Source organism: Terrapene carolina, unplaced genomic scaffold (genome assembly GCF_002925995.2).
Source record: "Terrapene carolina triunguis isolate 2854851 unplaced genomic scaffold, T_m_triunguis-2.0 Scaffold34029, whole genome shotgun sequence".
Taxonomy (NCBI): Eukaryota; Metazoa; Chordata; order Testudines; family Emydidae; genus Terrapene; species Terrapene triunguis.
In genome coordinates, this window is record NW_020698380.1 from 634,002 (window position 1) to 652,042 (window position 18,041).

At 42.0% G+C, this 18,041-nt stretch overlaps 1 protein-coding gene across 3 annotated transcripts in view; it reads left to right on the plus strand.

Annotated features, from left to right (window-relative positions):
- LOC113405166 (transmembrane protein 108-like) overlaps positions 1-12,104 on the plus strand; it is a 249,482-nt gene extending 237,378 nt beyond the window's left edge. For all 3 annotated transcript variants that reach the window (XM_026646091.1, XM_026646092.1, XM_026646093.1), the window contains 2 exons: positions 9,643-9,797; positions 11,867-12,104. In XM_026646091.1, the coding sequence (XP_026501876.1) occupies positions 9,643-9,797; positions 11,867-11,989 (278 nt within the window). In that variant the 3' untranslated portion in view covers positions 11,990-12,104. The remainder of the gene's footprint in view (positions 1-9,642; positions 9,798-11,866) is intronic.
- Positions 12,105-18,041: the final 5,937 nt, after the last annotated feature.

The following is an 18,041-nucleotide window of genomic DNA, read 5'->3' on the forward strand; positions in this document are numbered from 1 at the left end:
GCACTTCCCCCCACCCCCAACTATTACCATGAGGGCCAGCTAGATTACCTGTCAGGAGTGGTTCTCTCTATAGAATGTGGATCTACTGCTAACTAAGGAGCCTCTGGAGGTGCCTTCACTTTCCTATCCCATGGAACCAGAGGAAGGGGAAACTACACAGCTCCTGCAGGTCTCATCTCCACAAGTCCAAGGGAAGAGGAGTCATGAGGGTTTTGGCAGGAACTTCACTGCTTCTCCCCAGGGGAGAAAAAATCCTCAAGTAACCACCTAAATCTTCATTGATCCTGCTCATTGGATGGAAATTTTCCAAGATCAGGAGGCAAGAGAGTAGCGTAGGATCTCCCCAAGTCAAATGTGAACCAGCACCCTAGCCCTAGTCTGGCCTCAAACCGAAACCCACTATAAACCTAATTCCAATCCATATCTGAACACTGCTACCTCAGACCATAGCTAATGTAACGGTGACAGTGTCACAATACCCACCAAATCTGCAAGGACCTGTTTTCAGGGCTACACCAAACTTCTTAGGTCTCCCTGGCATATGACAGGGAATGTCGTCCAGTGGTTAACTGCATCAATCAATGCACAGTATCACCTATCACGACACAGATTAGTTTAGTAGCCCAGCCTGGGAATTTGTGGACCGGGGGTTTATGCCCAGCTCTTCTATGTGACCTTGTGAGAGTTGCTTCATTTCTCAGTGCTTCCGTTTCACCAGCTAGACAATGAGGGTAAGGCTAATTACTCCCCTTTGGGACCCACAGATAAAAAGGGCTAAATATTTTTATGTTCCCAAAGTGCCACATAACAATGAGATCGCTATTGTCAACTTGTCACAGTTTTTGGGATGTCCTTCAGGCAGCTTTGAATTTTTTTGGGGGGGGGGGGGGGGGCCTCCCCGCAAGGGATGTTTTGGAAAATTTTTTAAAAAAAAAAAAAAAAAAACCCCAAAATACAAAATTTTAAAAAAAAAAAAAAAAAAGTGAAAAAAAATCCTTCTGTAATTACCAAGTGACATGATTAGATGTAGAAGACGACAAACCTGTGAGTCAGATGCACAGCAGTACATTCATTTAGCCAGTTCTGCTGATTACAGAAAATGTGAGAGGGAGGCTGGCTTGCAGTGTGGAAACATCAGCAGAACCCAAAGAATGTATGAACTATTGCCTTGGATCCAGCTCTTCCTAGCTCATATTTCATCGACTGGGGAATGCTCAAAAGTGCCTTTTGCCAACCTTTATTCTTCATTGAAGAATCTATGAAAGTTTCTCCTGGAGTCTAGTTCTCCAAAGAGATAGATACTCCGGCCCTGATTCTGATCTCATCCTGTTTCATGCAGATGTACTGCACCACTGTAAGTGAGATCAGACTGAGATTTAGGCTGCTTCCGCACTACTCGCTAAGGTGTGATTCCCCTGCTCATGTACATATAATCACACAAGCTCCCATCAATCTAGCGCTAGTATAAATACACTGTGGCCACAGTGGCACTGGTAGCAGTAGCAGAAGCACAGCTGAGCCATGCCGAGTCCAAACCTGCCTGAAACCGGTGGATACGTACTCGGCCTGGCTCAGTTGCGTCTCTGCTGCTGCTATCAGTACGACCACAGCTACACTGCTATTTGTACTAGTGCTAGCTCAATGAGAGTTAGTGCAAGTATCTGTATATGAGCAGAGAAATCACACCCCTAGCTCATAGTATAGACATAAGCCTCAGCAGTGAATCCTGTGTCCAGCTGGAAGCAGCTGTCAGTAAAGAACTTCAATAATAATAGTAATATAGCTAAGATAGTGTAATAATATAGGCAGTGAAGGTAGTAAAACCTATTGTTAAAGTTGCTGGGCACTTCCTATTATAAGAGAAGGTTACTCACCTTGTACAGTAATTGAGGTTCTTCGAGATGTGTCCCGCTGTGGGTGCTCCACTTCAGATGTTGGAGCGCCCCAGCGCCATTGATCGGAGAATTTCATCAGCCGTGTCCGTCTGGGTCATGCATGCACAGTGGTTGTCTCGCAGCGCCGTTAGTGCCTCATCTAACGCACGCACGACCCAACCCCCTCTCCTTCTCAACCATCCCCGGCCTGAGATGGAGCTCTGTAGCGGCGTCCCAATGTCTGTGACGAAAGAGAAATAGTTTTAAGTTTCATAATATAATTAGTAGTAGTTTGGTTAGTCTTCTTTACCATATATATTTTTTTATTATAAGATCCTGTTTTCAGTTGCATATAACTTTGCAAAAGTTAAACCGTTTGAGTTGAAATTTTCCACTCTGGGTGCTTGCCTCAGGCTGAATTTTTTTGGGGAGGGGGGTTGCTTTTGTTTTTGAAAGTTTCAGCCAAAACAATTGAGCTATTTCTGCGGGTGAGATTAGGGAAAAATCCATTGTTTTTCTTACATTATTCTTACAACCAGTGCATTATTTTTTTAGATGCTCTAATGTCTCCATGCTTTGGAGCAGGGACTTGAAATTTGTCTGCGCAGTGTGTGTGAGGGATGTGGCTTTTACTGTTCCCATGAAAAACTGGGCATATTTTCACACGGTATGAGCCTTTTAAAAAATCTCAGCTCACACATGATCAAGGGAAACTTGTTAGAGTATGGCTGCTAAAGTCTCCAAAGATTCTGTCTGCACTGAGAATGCCCCAGCCCTTCACAGCTCCTTGAGCAGACTGCACTGTGTGTACTCCACCATGGGACTGCAGGGGCTGGGCTGAGCAGGACTCTCCCTACAATTCACAGGAGCAGTAGACTCCAGAAATGAGAACAAGGAGACTCTCTCTCGTGCTCCTAGTGCCAGGTAGTGAGCAGAAGAAGAAAGTAGCCTGGCTTAGAATGAAGAGGGGTGAGGCATGAGGGAGACAGTGTTGCAGGAACCAAAGGGGGGAAGCAGTGGGAGATAGGAGCCAGTTGGGGAAGCAGCAGAAGGGGAAGGGGACATGAATCAGAGGGAAGATTATAGCTGAGGAGGAGAGGACAGGAGCTGGGAATGGATAGATAGGAAGAAAGGTGTACAGAGATAAACTTGTGGAGGATACAGGGACAGAAGGATCTATAACTTTGGAAGAACACAATACTCTCCGGAACCTGGAACTGAACCAAGAGTCCCGAGTCTCTATGTATTTCTATTGTCAGCATATATATGTGAAACCCCTGGCACAGTGTGAGTCTCGTCCCCCTCTAGTAGCTGATCCCCATATTTTGTCTTCTACTACTACCACCAGTTACCCCATTAGCTAAGTGGTAGTGGTCTATGCTATAAAGGTCCAAACACTGCTGATAACCCAAGCTGAGGGTCAGTATGGTTCCACATGATGGAATTTTTAGATTTTTTCCAGATTTTTGTAAAGTCAGGAAATTACGTTTAAAAAAACAATGTGAAAAGAATGTTAAGATTGTAAAGTCAAGTTATCAAAAGTTAGGAAATGTCAGATTTAAGAGTTGCCCATGCAACTTTAATTGACCCCACTTATGTGTAGGAATTATGATTGTAAGCAGAGACTCTTACTACTTATTTCCACAGTTCCCCTGCCTGTCAGTGCACATGCTACTCCTGGGGAAATTCTGTGCCCCTGCGGCGCAGTAGAAAAATGCCCTCCCACCCCTTCCTTTTGCTTCCTTGCAGAAAATGGTTTCCGTGGGGAAGCAAAGAGACGCTGCACCAGTGCTCACTCACCCCTCCCTGGCAGCTCGGGCAGTCGGGGAGAGAGGTCTGGGGATGCCTCGGTCACCCAGGGAGGTTAGTCCCAGCAGGGCGGGATGGGGATGGAGTTCCACCTCCCCCTTCCCTGCATGGAGCAGCTAGGACCGGGTCAGATCAAGCCCCAGAAACTTCCCCTGGCTGCAGGGCAGGCTTAGCAGGGGGCAGGGGTCTGGATGCACAGGGGTTGGGCGGACGGGGGAGCAGCTGCCTGTACAGTGACCCCTCCCCCCACCTGCACACCCAGAACCCCTGCTCCTCAACTCCGCCAAGCATCATCGCCTGCATCAGGAGCCCCCCACACTTGGACCCCCACCCCACTGAACCCCAACCAGTTGCACCCTGACCCCCCACTCCCCAAGCCCCACTCCCCCCTACACTGAGCCCTAACCATCTTCACCTGGACTTCGGTGCAGAGTCCCATTCCCCCTGCACCCAGAACCCCGCACTGAGCCCCTGTGGATCCAGATTCCCCCCTGCACCTAGATCCCCCACCGAGCTGCCCGCACCCAGATTGCGCCACACAGAACTCTGATACTCTTGAGGGAATTCTACGCCAAAAAATTAAATATTCTGCACAAGAAAATTAAAAATTCTGTGCACAATATTTTAAAATTCTGCAAAGTTCTGCATATTGTCAAAATAGCACAGAAACAAAATAACAATATAATCACACCATTTTCAATTATTTTGGTAATTTATTTCAAAATACTTGTCAGCAAATAATAAAAATGGTGTGGTTATATTGTGTTATTTTGACAAATAAAATATGCAGAATTTTGTGGAATTTTAAAATGTGCGCGGCATTTTTAATTTTTTTGTGCAGAATATTTAATTTTTTGGCGCTGAATTCCCTCAGGGATAACATGTATGGGAATGTATAAGTGTGGTGTAGTGAAGGAGGTTATTGTCTGTAAGACCACTTCCTAATTTGTTGGAGGCAAGGGATTGCAGGGAGAGAAAGGATCGTCTCGTGTTTAAGGCAGTACAGTACTGCCCTGGAAAATTTGAGTCTATCCCTCTCTTTTCCACAGAGTTCCTATGTGATGCCGAGCAAGTCACTCAAACCAAAATGTGTTCACAGCTGGCCACTAATTATATGTTCCTCATTTTCTTGGTGCCTAACATGAGACACTTGGTGCTATATTTGCAGAAATGCAGGGCATTCACAGCTATGCTCTGAATATATAATGTGCTATAAAACTGTTAAGTACTCTGAAAAATCAGGCCCTCAGTGTCTCAAGTTGCACACCTTAAATGAGTGGGTACTTTTAACAATTGTAACCTTTATCTCTCTGTGTCTCAATTCCCCAGTTCTAAAATGGGGATACTACTACCACGTAATATCACAGGGGCATTGTGAAGAAAATTAATGTTTGTGTGGTGAATAAGGTCTGGGGCCACACACTGAATAAGGATGAAAAGAAATATTGAATAAGTACTCATTCACTGAATGAGGCAGTGATCCTGTGGAAAATACAATGTGATCATGCAATTAAAGACTATCATAATGCAGAAGGGAGGCAGAATTAAGGTAGCAGAGACATCCTTAAGTCGGGCATTTCCTAATTATTGAATACTTGATTTTGCAGCCTTAAAGTTCTTTTAATGTAGGGTTTTTTGATGCAGTAATATAATAATATTAAATAGTGAAGAGGGCAAACACAGCCCTTGGATGCATAAGAAGGGGAGTATCAAATAGGAATAGAGAGGTGGTATTATTTCTGTATATGGCATTAGTAAGGAATTACTGGAATGCTTTGTTTAGTTCTGGTATTCACAGTTGAAAAATACTACTGGAAATTGGAAAGAGTTCAGAAAAGAACTACAAGAATGATCTGAGTTCTGGAAAACTTGCCTTATAGTTAGAGACTATGCAAAAATGAAATATAATAGAGAGGGAAAGGTCAATCAAGCTTTCCTGAGGGTTCAGGTACATTTTTGAGGGAAAGCTGTAGTTGGTTCTTGTTTTATCCAAACAGATTCACACCTCACTAAAAGAAATGTGATGTTGCAGGATTAGTTAATTTTGTTAATACTAATTTCTAGTCTTCACTAGAATACAAGACACATTATAGAAAAGGCAAGATGGAAGCTGTGACTTTTTTTTTCTGCTCTACTCTGTTGTCTTTACTGTTACGTCATCTTTCCAACCCACCTCTACTGTGTTTGTGTGTTTCATCCACTTAGGATTTCCTGTCTGACAGCCTATATCAGGGGTTCCCAAACTCGGGTACACATGCTTGATGATCCATCCATTCACTTCACAACAATTTTTTAAGGTGGTGGTCTGTTAACCAGTAAAGTTTGGGAGTTGCCGTCTTAGATTGTATGAACGGAAATGTCCTGGAACACTCTGGGTGTTTCCAAAATACAGATAATAATAAGATAACAGTTTATAGGCACCCCCAAGCACTCTGGTAAATGGAACACTAGATTAGGACCCAACAGAGCTGGGTTCCCAGTATTGTGAGTTGGCAAGTCACTTATACCTGCTCCTGCCTCAGTTTCCCCATCTGTATAATTGGTATAATACTGTAGTTATACCCACTTTTATAAAGTACATTTAGATACACCTCTACCTCGACATAACGCGACCCGATATAACACAAATTTGGATATAACGCAGTAAAGCAGCACTCCGGGGGGGGGGGAGGGCGCTGTGCGCTCCGGCGGATCACAGCAAGTTCAATATAACGCGGTTTCACCTATAACGCGGTAAGATTTTTTGGCTCCCGAGAACAACGTTCTATCGGGGTAGAGGTGTATATTATTATAAGTGTTATGTTACATTACTTTTTTAAAAAATAAATTTTCACCACAGTTAACACTTATTGGCACACTGGTTGGCAGTCTCAGCAGAGAGGCCAAGGACTGAATGAGCACAGAGACAGAAATTCCCTTCATAAACAGTCTCTCCTGCTTAGGGTTGAAGCACCTTTAAAAGACAGCATGGGGGATCTTTCATTGCTGCTATACTTAATCTGTAATAAGCACAGGACTTCATTCTTCTGGCTTTTCAATCTGGCAGTGCTCAGAAGAGCTAAGTGCTTGATCCACAAAGGGACTTAGCCGTTGCAATGCCTAACTTTTAGGCACCCTGCATAGTGGAATCCACAGCCCTGAGTGAAGTGCCCAGGCTCTCTATACAATGCATAGGGAGAGCAAGGCACCTGAGAAAGGGATTCCCCAGAAGCCAGCAAACTGAGCTGGTAGACACCCCCGCTAGCCAGCTGGAATGGAAATGCTAAAGAGAGGGGCGGGGCTTAAGTCCTCTCTCAGGGGATTAGGCGCCTCCCTCCACTCACAAACTTTCTCCAGGAGTTAGGCACCTAAGCCATGTCAGTCCTTTCTTGCAAAAAACCTGAGAAGAAGGTGGGGATCCTCATTATATCTAACAGCCCACTAGCCAGGTCACTTTCCTGGGATATGGGCACTGTAGGTCTGAATCCCTGCTCTGCCTGAAGCAGGGCCCAAGTTGGGGGGAACACCTAGTTTGAGAATTCTGTTGCCGCTTAGGCATGAACACAGAGATGTCAGGATACAGGCTCCTGTGGGCATGTTAACCGGCAGACATTTAGGTGCCCTGAGGACTTTAGCAGTGGAAACATAAGGGCCCAGGGACTTTAGGCACCTCCAGGATTAGGTGGCAGCCAAGTAGGAGTTTTGAGGATCTCAGTGTCACTAAAATGTTGGATTTAGGCACCTAGGTGACAGGCAGTTAAGTCCCTTTGTGATCTAGCCCCAAGTTCACTTTCCAAAAACATAGTGGAGGACGGGGAGGGGCGAGAAAGTTATGTTCACAGAGGAAGTACAAGATAGCCCAGGATACATTTATGATGCCATTTCTTTTTGAATAAATACAAATTTCTCACTGCTCATAGTACCACTGTCTTTCCAGCTCCCAGAGACAAACCTCATATTTCACTGACAAAAGCAACATAATTGTACAGACTGTAAACCCTAGATTTTTCAAAAGATCTGCACAGAATTTAACCATATATCCCCCACTGACTTTAATGGGAGCCCTGTCATTAAATCCCCAGGCAACTTTAAAATTTCTATCTATCTTAGGCATTTACAGAGCACCCGTTACATAGCAGCTAGGAAAATTGAAGGAGTATTGTTACTATGCTCAATTTAGATAGCCTACCAATGGGGATAACTACATGTTCTGCTTCACTTTCCCGTCTTCACATGCCTCCAGGGCAGAGTGGAGACGTCTAGTGGTTAGTGACACTGGTTGAATAGTCTGAAAAGATAAGGGCCCGACTGTGCAATCTTTATGACTGAGTACTTTCTCAGGCAGAGCAATTCAATTGATTTCAGTGGGGCTGCTCACGCAGTGCTCACCAGCGTGACTAAGGGTTGCACAATCAAACCCTAAGGAAATACATGCACTGGGAGTGAAGTTACTAGTAATGGATAATTTGAGGCAAGTCTGGATAATAGTAAGCTTCATAATGGCCTGCTGTTTTGAAATGTGCAAGCATGCTATGAAATATTTTTCCATTATTTTAATAAAGAGATTTACAGTATAAGCATGTCTTTTGCTTTGACGAAGACAGAGACTGTCTGAACTCAACCCATGAACAATTCCTCTGTTGTAGCTTAGTCTGTTATTTTAAACAGAGCTCTAGCCTTATGCTTGTCTATTGGCATTTTATGTGAATAAATGGTATGTGAAACTAGATCCATGGCAAACGGGTAGTTGCTATGTTTGTCAAAATATACAACGCATCTCTGACCCCTTTATATTGTTTCCTTTCCCTTAGGCTAAAATTCTAATAAGTAACTTTAGCTGAGAAAGTATTGTTTTCCTAATTCATGAATATTTTCTTTCGTTTCCTCTGATTAGGGATTTAGACATTATGGAGTACATTTTCAGAAGGGCAGTCTTCTTTTTATAGGTGCAAAGGAAAGTACATTCATTGCTAAGTACTCATTGTGGGTGTAAATCAGGTAGTTTAAAAGTACAAATGCTTTAGATTTGTGTCCACAATTTATTTTTGCAGGTACAAGTTTTTTATGTACAAACTGAACCTGCAAAACAAAGGATGGACCTAACCACACTGAAAATTAAATCCCTGCGTGTGCTTAAATCTCCACAGTTACATGGACCACTGAGATTAGTACATATAGCAAAGTGAGTTTGGCAGGCTTAAATAAAATTGTCCAGATTCGGAAGCTTTTTTTTTTTTTTTTTTAGTAATAAGAAGATTAAACCTCTTGATCCAAATCAAAACAGATTTGAGTATACTGAAAGCAATCCTGGAGAACCTTTCTCAATCACTTTAGGTTACAACAGCATGCCATGGAAGCTGATTATATTCATCCTGCTAGTAATATCAATTCCAGCATCACTGCATATGTCCAGTGCTCTATGACCTGAAGCAGATGCTTTTACAAATGAACATACAAGCTCACAAACTTATTCATGGGATCTGTATTTGAAGCAGATTGGAGGTCTGTCTGTCTATATATCTAACTTATGATCTGCTAACATACTCCTCACTGCAGGATCTAAGCACTGCACAGGTAGAACAGATATATGCAGTGAGATCAATAGTGGACTTCATTGAGTATTCTGCTATTCTTGAGGCTCTAAGAAGCTATTTGTGGTTTATTTATATCATTCCAGTCATGGTGCAAAAGCTTCATCAAAAATAAGAGGGTTGGGTCTTGCAGCAAATTCTAAAAGTGGCGTCAGAAGGCAAGTAAAAACTGCAATTTCTGCAAAGCCCAAAACATACTCTGTATGGGCTAGATTCTGAAACACTTGCTCATTTCAGTAGCATCTTGCTCCACATCATCAGTGGAGTAAGACACTATTCCATGTGAATAAGGATATCCGAATATGGCCACGTGTCTTGAAAAATAAATCCAAGTCACTAAGTGATTTCCCACAGAAACAATCAAATTCTTGTAATTTTTCTGTTAACAGCAGTTCTGCTGACAGTCTGCTGCATGAGGAGGAAGAAAAAGACATCTAACCCAGAAAACAACCTGAGCTATTGGAACAATGCTATCACCATGGACTACTTCAACAGGCATGCTGTAGAGTTACCAAGAGAGATCCAGTCCCTTGAAACTTCAGAGGTACCATAGTTGCATGGTAACAAACCCAGTGACTGACAAGCTTCACTGAAACCATACTAGATGAATAATATTAATAAACTCTTTTGAAAACTTTATGTACATCCAGAGAAACAACCTTTCAAGGAAGCCCACCCCAGTGTAATGTGATGACACACTTACTGTATCTCAAAGATTCTATGTCCTGTTAAAGTTATGTTTTGCCAGAAAGCTCTTGCTGTCTATTCCTAAGACTGAATTCCCTGGGTTAAGCAGTACAAGCCAAGGTTATTCACTTTGGCCTTGCCTTAATTTGGGCCTACAGTTGAGAACAGCATTCCAATCAATGAATGGGAGTGGTTCAGGGTATTTGTGCCAGCAGTTTGATTTGTGCCAGTTATTGTCTACAGTGGTTCATCTTAATCTCTGTAATGTGTCCATATATCATGATGATGGCACAGTGGAAGTTAACAACATAAAAGATGTCTGAACGCCCAGTTCTCAGGAGGTTTCTGTAGCTTGTCCTGCGACAGTTTCGGGGGTACATTCTACAAGTAAGAGAAAATTGTAAACACCTGTCAATGAGACTGTGAAACCCTTACTTACATGGGTGAGCACTTACCCAAGCATTCTGATTGATTTCAATGGAACTATTCACATGGGTAGGTGCTCACCAGTGCGAGAAGTGTTCGATAGCCTGGTCTCAGGAAGAAGAGGAATTAGTTGGCTTAGTTCAAGGATGTAAATTTGGGAATAATGGATGAAATTAAGCAAAGGAAAATGGATTAAACTCAAGGGGTTTGTCTAGACTAGTGTCTATTTTAACTCAAGTTAGCTGACTGAGTCAGCTTTGGGTAAGTGACAAACATTTGTGTCCAGAAACAAGCCTTTGTGGAGTGTCTAGACTATCATTTACAATTCTGTTGGTTAACTTAGTTAACTGGCAATCATCTAACTCAATTTAAAGCCAAACCACAAACTCCTCTCTAGACATACCAAGAGACAACTTCCTAATGGTGAGATCTGTTAGGGTGTGGAATAGTCACCAAAATGAGAAGGGGTGGAAGCCCTATCACTGAAGCTATTTAAAACTAAATTTGACATAGTATTAGAGAATATATTGTATGAACTGCTAGTGGCCCCAAGGGGCCAAAACACAACTAAGGATCAGTGCAGCATGGGGAGTCTCCCAAAATGCCCTCCTATGTCCAGGGCCCATGGCTGGCCATTTGAGATTATGTAGGAGCAGCGAGATGGATAGATATAGATATGAAATACAGCAACCCTTTGAAAAAATGTGTGGATATTTTTGCCTTGGTTTTTTTAAAGTGGAGATTAGTTTTTAAAAACTAAATTTCTATTGATCCCTATCCCTGGCCCCAGTAAGTACATTGTGGTTTGGGGCTCTGCAATTTGTAATTTTATAAGAAAATTTAGCCAAAGCCAGAATCGCAACCATAATGTTTCTTTGCTGTCTTGTCACTAATATAATGTGGAAAAGGAACAGCCTCCACTGTTAATGTCATAGATTTTTCTGGATAGCATGGCACCACATATTAGCTCGTTACATTAAAAAAAAGAGGTTGAAAACGTTTCTTTGAATTCATTCCCCCATAATTCCCTTCTATGTAGGCTTAGGAGAATCTTTCCAGTAGCTGGCGGGGTGGGAATCATGGATATGAAATTTCACAAAATATTATCTTTCCAAAATTTAAAGAAAGCAAAATGACATATAAGGCCAAATTCTATAAAGTGGTCTATAATTTTGGGCTACTCAATTTTTGGGTGACCAAGTTGAGTATGTAGTGGTCCGATTTTACAACCCACAGCTCCCATTGACTGCAGTTAGAGAAAAACCTCCGGAAATCAAGGCCTGGTTTTCTAAAGCTGGATATCCAGAAATTGGGGCACCCAAAGTAGGGGACACTTTGAAGAATTTGCACATATTCTCTCGGCTTTGAACTCTATAGGTCTTATAATATAACCACATTCCTTTATATTCCATAAACACACACACCAATGTGCTGTGATGTACACCAAGGGTAGATAACAAAATTTAAATAGCTCATGCTCTTTTTCTCTCTTTCTCCTAGGACCATCTGTCTGAGCCACGCTCCCCAGCCAATGGTGATTACAGAGACAGTGGGATGGTCCTTGTTAACCCATTCTGTCAAGAAACACTATTTGTAGGACATGAGCAAGTGTCTGAAATATGACCCCACACCTGCCCTTGTATTGCAGTTCCATCTTTAGTGTCTCCAAATTATAAATAAATATATATATTATAAATATAATCTTTGTGTAACCCTGAATTATGAGAAATGTTTTCAGCTTTTTCCCCCCCTAAGAATTGTCAACCTCTTTTTTATAAGTGTGGTAAAACTTTACAGAGCAAACTGTGGCTTTATAAAATAAAGGTATTTCTAAGCAAAACACCTATTGAACCAACTGCTTTTCCTGCTGTCATTTACTAAATGCTTATACAGAATGTTTAGTCTGTATCACCACCAGGTAAGGTTAGCTTCACTGACGACAGTGCCTGTTTGGTACTACACCCTGTCATGATGCAGGGGCAACCTGCACCTGTGAATCTTCTCTGTCTCTCCATGGGCACTCTTTCCTAGTGACAGGCCTCTACTGCACTTTGTCCAGAATGGAACCCCACAGTTACCCCACTTTAGACAGGATCACTAGGTTTCACCAATTGTATTTACCTCAGCCAACCCAAATTGGTTTGGGACTGGCTACAGAATCTTCTCCAGGTACTCGTGATCAGTGTAAAAAGCAATGGCTCAGGACAGCTTCTTCAAAAAAAAGTATGATTTGTTGGTTCATAGAAATGTAACATGCAGATACAAACAGGGCTAAAACAACAAAAGCCTGAACACATTCTTTCATACCAAAACTTAGTCTTTTCTTGCTAGTTTAAACAGGCCCTTAGCTTATCCAAATCTGAGGGTCAGCTTGCATCTCTCTAGACTGCCTCTCTATGTCTCCTAGGGTCTCTCCCTGTTTGTCAGGCTGCATTTATCAGAACCAAAGCTTTATGTTTTAGTGTCCCACAAGGATCTTCCCTCACTCCTAGTGGTGCCTTGAGTGTAGGTGAAACATAAAAGGTAATGACAGCTGTGTGGTCTTGCTGAGTACTGATAATAGGACTTATCTGAAACCACTGACAGTTTTCCGGTTCTTGCTGGAATTAACTGTGGTAGTCACATAGCATTGTAATAACAATCACAGAAATGCAGGGCTGGAAGTGACCTCAATTGTTAATCTAGTCCAGCCCCCTGAACTGAGACAGGGCCAAGTAAACCTAGACCATCTTTGACAAGTGTTTGTCCAACCTGTTCTTAAAAACCTCCAGTGATGGGAATTCCACAACCTCCCTTGGAAACCTATTCCAAAGCTTAACTATCTTTATAGTTAGAAAGTCTTTCCTAATATCAAACCTAAATCTCCCTTGTTGCAGATTAAGCCAATTATTTCTGGTCCTATCTTCAGTGGACATGGAGAACAAGTGATCACCATCCTCTTTATAACAGCCCTTAACATATTTGAACATGGACATAGAATATTCATAAAGGTGAAACAGATATCACCCCTGTTTGGCACACATTCTACATTAGATCTGCATGATATATCAAGTGCAGTGATCTAATGTGCTGGGATATTTTCTAGTTGTTCCTGTGGGATGAGCTATGGAAGACAGACAACAACACACTGAACCCCTCTCAGCCCTAGCACTGTCGTGCTGGACCCAGACAGCATGCTGATGCTAGCAGTCCCTGAGCTTTAGGGAATTGGCTAGCAAGCCTGGCAGCAATCCAGTCATTCATTGCCGCAGCAGGGAATGGATAGCCAGATCAATGGCTTGGATAGGGCACTACCTCCTGTGAGCATCTAGCAGCCTGAGCTGAGGGGAGTGAATGCTGCATCTTTCACCAATCAACATAAGAAATGCTATACAGCATGCTCCCAAAATGCTCTCTGAATACTTCAGTGAACCATTCTTCTGCGACATCACCACACCCCCAGCACTCCTCCCATCAGACAGTTTTTGCCTAATGATTTAGGGTGATCATAGGAATCTGAATAGCAAATAATATGTGCAATACTGAGGGAAGAATAGTTCTCTAGGGGACTAATACCCTACTCTTCCACAGGCAACACTCACACTGAAGTCCTGGTGACAATGGAAGTTTTGCCAGTAAATTCTATAGTGTAATGGCAGTAAAGGAGAGCCCTCTATAAAACTTGCCTGCAAGTTGCAGTAGCCACCTTAATTAAGATCTCTGTTCCATGAACAGTGGTGGGTAATAAAGAGCAAGATACCAGGATGTATTAAAAACAACAGAGAATAAAATAAAAACTGTAATGTCATTATCTAAATCAATGGCATGTCCTCAACTTGAACAACCTAGTACTGCCGGCATCAAAAGATGTATTTTCATTTTTTGCTCCGGAGATCCCCTTCCTACACTGTTCATTGACTGAGGTCCAAGCTCTTCTCTCTCTATTGCTGTCGTTTACGCACTAGATATTTTTTATTTATTTATTTATTTAATGTTGCTAATTGCATACAGGATTTAAATCAGGGGTAGACGGTGAGACAGTAGAGACTCTACCAGGGTTTTCAGGTTGGACAGACAGATATTAGCTCCTACTCTGGGTGCTTTGTGCCACTCAAATGAAGCCAGAAAACCAGCTTAATTGGCTAGCAGAAAATTTCCCTTGCATAAGGGGAATGCTCTTATGGTATACAGCTGGTGTAGTCCCATGGTCTGGCAGGCATGACTAGATAAATAGGAATGTGACCAGGGCCCCATTAATCTAGCTGTTCCTTGCTGCCAGATTGGCCCTGAGTGCTGTGGGTAGCTGGACATAAGTTAGTGCGGCCTCCAGGTTGCCACTAGTCTAGCATATGTGATTAATCCAACTAGTGCTGGGCCTAGGATCTTGGAGCCACAAAAGCAGCTTAGATCCACCCCTTCTACATTGGTGAGACACTACTCCGAATCTGGGCCACAATCTTCATAGAACCATAAAATCATTGCTTTTAAGAATAGAATAGCTGTTACGGGTCATTTCGTTCATCTCTTTGAATCAGAGCAGTATAGTTTCTCTACTTCTCTAATAGGTAATTAGATTTACTGTCAAGAAGTTATTGGATACGGCTATGGACAATGAGAGCATTCAAGTGCACGCATGCTCAATGGAGAGGCAAAAGAAGTGCATCCTTAACTCTGGTGACTGAATGATAAACATCCCATTTGATGAACATCAGATCTGATTAGGGCTTAACAAACGTCACTAGGAGTCTGGCCTGTGGAAGAGGCTGCAGGATACTGTACACTGTGTATTTATAATCTGAAGCATAAAGGGAGAGTGAATAGAGTTAAATTCATATCTTCCTTACAGAAGCAGGTACAATTCTCGTTGGCTTAAATAAGAGTTGTACTTAACTTCTGCAAGGGCTGAATTTGTTATATGCTATATGGGTAAACTATACTGAAAGTATCATTTAAAAAAAAGACTGGAGAACTTTTAGCTGTTTGCTTTGTAATGTAGATTCAAATTGGGTATTTGAGTAGAATAGGAATAATAGGCTATATATTATCTGTCTTACATATGTACATAGGGTTTGAGTCACACTTGCTAGTACAAATGGTGTAAATGCAAATTTTACTTTCCTGTGCCAGCAACAGTCTCTACACCAAGAGGGAATTCACCCCTGTAGAAAGACAAGCAGTGTTTATACCACCAGCATCTCCTTAAGGTACTGCCAGGGGAGTGCTCCTTTAAATTACCAGTGGGGTTCTATAGAAGGCTCTCCATCAAGGTTCCCTAATAAGGTCACTGAATCAGCACGTTCCCCAGGAGGTCATGGCCATAACCCAACTTGCTAGCATTACCCACTGGCACTGGCACCCGTTATATATAACGTATATAAGTCTCAAGTTTGAAAAGATACCACAGGACTTTAATCTACTCCAAATGATCACACAATGCTCTCTGCAGAGCGAAGAACTGAGGAAATACTAACTGTCTTAATTAAGCACATATAACCAAATTTTACAGCTGGAGGATACTTATACAAAGACTGTAAGGAATTTAAACGCTGTTGCCCCATTATTCAACACAAATTTTAGAAACAAAGACAGAAAACACTATGCAGAAAAATACATGCTACTCAACATATCAGGCATCCTAGCTCCCATACCTAGGGAAACAGCATTTAGAAATAAGTAGTAAAAAGATTTTTTGGATGGCATGGCTTAGAAAGGATATGATATTTCTAGTTGGCATATGCAAGGATGCTAATTCAATCTTAACATCTACAACAAATATACCTACCAGTGCCCTCTGATTTCTAGGCATGCATACACCACCACTCCATGAAAAAAAGCTAGCAAATCTAACCTTCCCAGTAATAGAATTTTCCTGCATACTACAGATGCCAAGTCTGCCTGGCATGAACCTTCTTGATAACAAAAGCCACAAAATAATACACTGTTGGAAAAACTATGGGTGCTAGACATCAACAAGGCATATAAAGCAGAGTGGCATAAAACAGGTCGTCTAGTGACGGCAAACTAAATTAATCACTACAAAATGCTAAACAGACTCCATTGGGACTTCACCAATTAGCTACTACCCTAAAGGTCACGGCTGATGATAGCAAAAAAGATAAGGGATACGGGCTATGGGACTGCCGTGACAGTGAAATACTGGCTAGAAATCTGTCCCCCTCTTTGTCCCCCTCCTCACCCCAAAAAAACTAATGATTTTGAGTTCCCAGGTCTCATACATTCTATAGGCAAATGAGTAATGGTGGCTACAATTATCATCAAACTCACCATCAGACACTACAAATTAAAAACTATATGCAGAATGGTTCATACCAATGACAGTCATCTCATCACTCGTGACAACTAGGCAAATGAAGGAAAACGGCAGAGTCCTTGTTAGATTACATAAACTCAGTTCTAGAAAGCACATCCAAAACCAAATATCACCTCCCAAATATCCAAACACATACCTAGGCAGCTTTTATTATAGATATACGCTAAAAGTCCATGCTGTTGCACAGGTGTAATTCATAAAGTCATGTATGTAAAACAGCCAAAAATGGCTGAGAACTTATAACTGGACTGTAACAGACCACGAATCCCAGCAATAACTGAATCTACCAATATTCTAAACAAAAAGAGCTCTCAGTTTTTGACTGTTTCCATCACTGCACACTGACTGTACAAACATTCTAGGCTTCAGAGTGATGTTTGGGGTTATCGTGTACACTGGTTGTGTTGGTGTGTGTGTGTGTGTAAGGGGATTGTACTGAGAGATCTGTGTTGATTTATGCAGGTGTCAAATGAGGGGTGTGTGCTGCCGGAGGAACTGTGTGTGTTTGGGGTTGTGTTGTGCTGGGAGAGTTGTGTTGATTTGGGTAAGTGGCAAATGAAGGGTGTGTGCTGGAGCATGGCAGTTGGGCCAAATAAGCCATCATCTATGCAGCGTCCCTCATAACACTAATGAAACTGTTGCGTGCAAATTAGCTGTAGAGTAAGGGCAGTGATTGGCTGAGTTACCTGTGATATCACAATGGTCTAGGACTCTTGGCAGGGCATAGATACATGCCTTACTGTAGCTGCACATAACACAGATATAATTCATACAGTCAAAACATCTGAGAATGCAAAAACTGGACATGAACAGACTGAACCTGGTGATATTCTGAACAAAGAGAGCCCTCAACCATGCTTGTATTTGTTTCCATCACTTCCTAATGACTTCATAGACATTATAGGCTTCAGAGAGACACTGAGTGGCAATTCTGGAATCTTATCATATAGATATATGTGAAGACATTCCAGTCCAATTCCACCCCACTAAAGACCCATCTGAATACCCATATATAAACCTATAGCACGTAAGGTCAGTGCTTGACATCAGTACACCACAGACACACCTGGGTACATGCCCATATACTAATCCTAAACAGGAACAATTCTGATTTATAATTTTGACGTGTCTATTGGCCTACGTATGTCAATATATACATGGCCTATGCTTGCTGAAAAACATTATGCCAAGTGCCTATTATATCATCTATTTACCAGTCTAAACTACCCATCCTAATACTATGCAAACACCCAATAAGGAAAAAGTGAAATAAAGAGAATGAAAAAAAAAGTCCTTTAACCTTGTTCCGTTATCTTCCATTTAGTCAGTAGGTTTCATTCATGTGCACCTATGCTATTGGGTGTT